This window comes from Salvelinus sp. IW2-2015, unplaced genomic scaffold (assembly GCF_002910315.2).
Source record: "Salvelinus sp. IW2-2015 unplaced genomic scaffold, ASM291031v2 Un_scaffold1214, whole genome shotgun sequence".
In the NCBI taxonomy this organism is placed as follows: Eukaryota; Metazoa; Chordata; class Actinopteri; order Salmoniformes; family Salmonidae; genus Salvelinus; species Salvelinus sp. IW2-2015.
The window spans coordinates 59,982-65,413 of NW_019942782.1; the positions used below are offsets into that span (position 1 = coordinate 59,982).

Sequence of the window (5,432 nt, forward strand, 5' to 3'; positions counted from 1 at the left end):
CCATGTCCATCACCATGTCCATCATTATGTCCATCACCATGTCCATCACCATGTTCCATTACCATGTCCATCACCATGTCCAGTCCATTCCTTTCACATGTGGAATACCAGATCATCTGAAGAGCACCGCTATCTTCATATCGCTCTCTCTTCTCTTCCCTCATCTCTCTCTCTCTCTCTTCCCTCATATCTCTCTTCTCTTCTCTTCCCTCACTTCTCTCTCTTCTCTTCCCTCACATCTCTCTCTCTCTTCTTCCCTCATATCTCTCTTCTCTTCCCTCATCTCCTCTCTCTTCTTTTCCCTCGTCTCTCTCTCTCTTCCCTCACATCTCTCTCTTCTCTTCCCTCACATCTCTCTCTCTTCTTTCCCTCACATCTCTCTCTTCTCTTCCCTCACATCTCTCTCTCTTCTCTTCCCTCATATCTCTCTTCTCTTCCCCATCTCTCTCTCTCTTCTTTTCCCTCGTCTCTCTCTCTCTTCCCTCACATCTCTCTCTTCTCTTCCCTCACATCTCTCTCTCTTCTCTTCCCTCACATCTCTCTCTTCTCTTCCCTCACATCTCTCTCTCTTCTCTTCCCTCATATCTCTCTTCTCTCCCTCATCTCTCTCTCTCTTCTTTTCCCTCGTCTCTCTCTCTCTTCCCTCTCACATCTCTCTCTTCTCTTCCCTCACATCTCTCTCTTCTCTTCCCTCACATCTCTCTCTTCTCTTCCCTCACACTCTCTCTTCTCTTCTCTTCCCTCATATCTCTCTTCTCTTCCCTCATTCTCCTCTCTTCTTTTCCCTCGTCTCTCTTCTCTCTCTCCTCTTCCCTCACATATCTCTCTCTTCTCTTCCCTCACATCTCTCTCTCTTCTCTTCCCTCATATCTCTCTCTTCTCTTCCCTCATGTACCTCTCTTCTCTTCCCTCATGTCTCTCTTTTCTCTTCCCTCATATCTCTCTCTCTTTCTTCCCTCATGTACCTATTTTTCTTCTCACCCTTTTCACTTCCCTCTTTCTTTATATATCTCTCTCATCCCCCATCTTTCTATCTTCTTCTCCTCTACCACACTTTTCCATCTCCCTCCTCTCCATCTCTCTCTCTCTCTCTCTTTCTCTCCATCTCCCTCCCTCTCGCGCTCTCTTTCTCTCCATCTCCCTCCTCTTTGTCTCTCCCTCCCCTCTCTCCCCCCTCTCTCTGGATTCCAACACACTCTGTTCCTGACACAAACAGACAAACAGCTGATTGCCCTCTCTCTCTCGCTCTTTCTGTCTTTCTCCAAATCTCTGTGTGTGTGTAATATAATGTAATGTATGCTTATCTGTGGAGGATTGCATTTCTGTGCCTTCCACCCCCTGACATACACTGTGGTCCCATGACAAAGATGCCCTTTCACATACACAAACACACACACATAAAAAGACTGGGCCTGACACAGTGATGACAATATTATGTCCCGTGATGCCAATCCTCTTCATTATCACCACCACCACACAAAACACCCCCGCAGAGAATCGAGCTACACAAGGTACAGGAACAGAGAGACATCTGCAGTTACAGTTTCATTTCCAATATTACAGGTAGTTATTACTAGTTAATAATGGAAATCAAGAGTTCTCCTTCTCCTCCTCTCCGACCTCACCTGACACACATGCAGCGCTCCAGCTATCATTATTTAACCCCTGATGGTGTTTCTGCCTGGCTCAGCCCATTCTCAGAAATAGATGTGAGAAATTACTCATTTGCAGTAGGTGACTRGGCATGCCACTCATTCTACAGCCAGACAGTGGAGACTTTATGTCATGGAGAGAAAGGAGAGGGAGGGGGGAGTCCAAGCTACCTCTCTGCTCTTCTTATTCTCTCTTCAGAATGAGTCTTGCGTGAAAAAATGGTGTCATAATGTAACATAGCCTACCGTCTATAGGTGAGGCGACCAGGAGCAGGGTTTGAATCAGGTACCCCATAGGCCACCACATCAGGCAGGCATGTGTCTGATGGATTACACAGSTCAATGTTAATCAGGTAGTAGATAWTGATATGGTTGTGTTTTCCATTGTATACCCCGTGACATCAGCGCTACAATMAATTCAGTGCTATTAGTAAAAAATGTGCATTAATCATGCGATCTTTWAAAGGTGATTGGAAGTGGAAGTCTTGAGCACAGCATGGATATATGGGCTGAATATATACGTTGTCTAAACAGCTGTAGAGRGTATGTTTGTGTGGATAAACYGTTGGAATGTGCGTGATGGTCACGTCGACACGTTGTTGTGGTGATACGTAGTTGTTGTTGTCAGGGTAACAGACAAACCTTGTGAGATGTCACGGTAGTCAAGTCGTTCGATCTATTCGGCAAAGTGGCAAGACGTTAACGACTAGTTCACAAAGAAATGTACGCGACTAAAACTTACTTTGCCACTATTCTACACAACACTTTAAACCGGTATCGTGGTTAAAATGGTTAGTATTATTTGAGTTAAACTTTCAAACATGAACAATTATCGCCATTCAGTAGCTCAAGCCTGTCCAATTGCGGAATATGATGAGGGAGAGATAATGTTGTGTTGGTTGTCACTATTTACCACAAACACACAAAGTCAAAATTGTCTATTTCTTAATTTAAAACATTTATGAAAACAAAAAATAGCTTTTGGTCTTAATTTAAGGTTAGGAATAACGTTAGCAGTGTGGTTAGGGTTAATGTCAGGGTTAGGTTTAAAATCAGATTTTATGAAGAGAAATGAAAGAAATAGGCTGGGGTTTAGCCATAATCATGACTTTGTGGCTGTGGTAACTAGTGGAGACCAGAATGTTGGGGGTCTTCTGAAAAGGGCGGAGAAAACTCCTAAACTGCTGTTGATTGGATATGGTCGTGTGACCACGCCCGTGGGTGGTATCTTGTTCTATCTTCATGCTACGCGTTCAACCAGTGTCGAATCTAGTGGGTATGTWTCTACGGGAGTGAGAGGTTCAACTCTGGAGAAAACGCCAAGGAAACTAGCAAGGACCCCCCCACAAATTTTAAATTCGAATTTTGCTATTGGAACCATTACCACTGCCCGGGAGCTGGATTAAATTGAGACAACTTTTTGGTTTAATTCTCTTTGAAAAACACAGAATAACGATGGGTTCCCAKGCGTCCAAGGGAGGGGTAGCTGTGGAGGCGAATGCTGCCGATGCCGCCACGGTCAAAACTAATGGACAGGTATGTAAACGCTCTCTCATCCCTGGACCACACGACACACCTTCACCGAACTAACTAAACGTATCTTAGAAACGATATTCTGTTTTTATTATTAAGTTGCAATTAATTTGAAGGTGAGGTTTGTCTGTTCAGATTTTTTTTTTGGGGGGGGGGGTAAATGTGCACCTTGGTTCAGTCAGAGTGATAAGTGCACAGTTGGTTGGCTTGCTAAGCTAACATGGTGTCCAGTGATGGATAACTACGGACACTTCATTCAGACGCGGGAGGATCAAATCCAAACGTGTTTGCTGCTAATGCCACGATCTGCTGTTTGAAGATATTTTTTGGGGGAAAGAAAACAAAAAACGAATTAGATAGCTAATTAGCTATTCGGGTTTTGGAACGAGAACAGGGACCACAGGTAAATTAGCTAGCTAATCGAGGTTTTAGCTAGCCGTAATAGCTAACTCGTATGCGTTCCCGTTCCTAGTCCGTGTATTTGATACAAGTTCCATATCAAATGCCACGAGGGGGGGTTTAGAAAGGCAAGGGTGCACGTAGGCAAGCTACCCCTCATGCATAAGATATGAGAGCCAATTGGTGAATTATGGATTGAAAAGGAGGGTTTCGGCAGTTGTCAATTTAATTTATGCAGCCCCCTCATAAACCGGCGAGTCTAGACATCAGTGACTGTAAACGTTATTTTATAGATAAACATACACAATCGACATAAAATATTATTTTCACCTCACYAAATTACACAGTACAACCAGTATTTTGTCAATTGATCATCGGGTTCATTGGCAGTATTACTACAATTTTTTTTTTTCATCGATTGGTTCAAGTCTTTGTTGAAAGAGATGGCTCCGTCTGTGTGGTGTCTAGTGGGAGAGCTATGGACCACATGCTCGGTCTGCGTGTCACTGTCGCCGCCTGTCGTTTTCTGGTTGCACTACAAGGCGTCGCCTTTTGATGCAACACACTGGTTTGTTGARGAGCACGACGTTTTGATGAAACATCGCTATAAGTCTAAATGTTATGATGGTTGTTTTTTGTTACAGTGTAAACGTAAGTGTAAATTGAATTTTCTTTATTGATTGAATTGTATTTTTTTTTAACCAAATGTCTTATTTGGTTCCTTAATCTTTCCCTTCTCTAGGAGAATGGCCATGTCAAGTCCAATGGTGACGCCACAGACACGGCCACTCCAAATGGTTCTGCCGACGCCAAGGAGCCTGAAGCGGGTGCCGGAGGGGARGCCATCGAGCCAGCGCCCGCCYCCGAWGGTGAGGCCGCCAAACCAGAAGGTGAGGCCGTTGCCAAGGGTATCTCCAAGAAGAAGAAGAATTTCTTCCTGAAGAAATCTTTCAACTTCAAGGGCCTGAAACTGAAGAAGACCAAGAAGGAGGAGGCGGCCGCTGAGGAGAAACCTGCAGAGAACGGAGCTGCTGTGGCTACGGAGGAGAAGAAAGCAGAGGAGGGGAAGGAGGAGGTTGTGGCGGCTGCTGCAGAAGCCCCTAAGGCCGAGGAGGTGCAGGCTAAAGCAGAGGAGGTGCAGGCTAAAGCAGAGGAGGAACCTAAGGAGGAGGAGGAGGTAAAGGAGGCTGCCGCACCTGCACCAGAGCCCACCAAACCAACAGAGGAGACCAGCTCGACCCCCGCGGCAGAGGCCCCCTCCCAACAGAATGCAGAGTGATTGTATCTTTACCGACAACAAAGGACTTGTGTGGACTGTTTTTCAAGAGAGAGAGAGAAAATAGTTAGAAATATATATTTCTATATATGTGTATATGTATACATATGTATGGATATATGTATATGTAAATATATACACATTTATGTGAGACTCCATTGTGTCACTTTTGTCATTGTAACAAGATGACAGACTAGATTCACTAGTTCACTTCCCTGGTTARGGCGAGACAGGGTCGACCTGGTAGTATTATGTGCTGGTTGCTATGGAACAATGGGATTTATTGGACAACAAAGTGGAAGACACAGTTATGGATGGGAGTCGAGTTGACCTGTCTTTTCCCCAAAACACCCGACTCAAAAAAAATATTCCATATGTAGGAATGAACTGGATAGGACAGGACACCAACCCAACCACCACATGAAATGACTATTAATAAAAAATAAAAAAATAAAAAAAACAAGAAGAAGAGATCAGAAATTGAAAGAAAAAAAAGAGACTTGCCAACTTTGTACATTCATATATTTTAACCCCAAATTTGAAGTATTTTGTGGTGTACCTTTTAGAGAACC

The 5,432-nt window shown here is 44.0% G+C and overlaps 1 protein-coding gene across 1 annotated transcript; it reads left to right on the forward strand.

The window, feature by feature from the left end:
- The first annotated feature begins 3,012 nt into the window (after nucleotides 1-3,012).
- LOC112070070 (MARCKS-related protein 1-B-like) lies at nucleotides 3,013-4,994 on the forward strand. Its single transcript, XM_024137477.2, has 2 exons — nucleotides 3,013-3,188; nucleotides 4,327-4,994. Exons 1-2 carry the CDS (start codon nucleotides 3,108-3,110, stop codon nucleotides 4,861-4,863), a joined length of 618 nt encoding a protein of 205 aa, XP_023993245.1. The 5' UTR covers nucleotides 3,013-3,107; the 3' UTR covers nucleotides 4,864-4,994.
- Nucleotides 4,995-5,432: the final 438 nt, after the last annotated feature.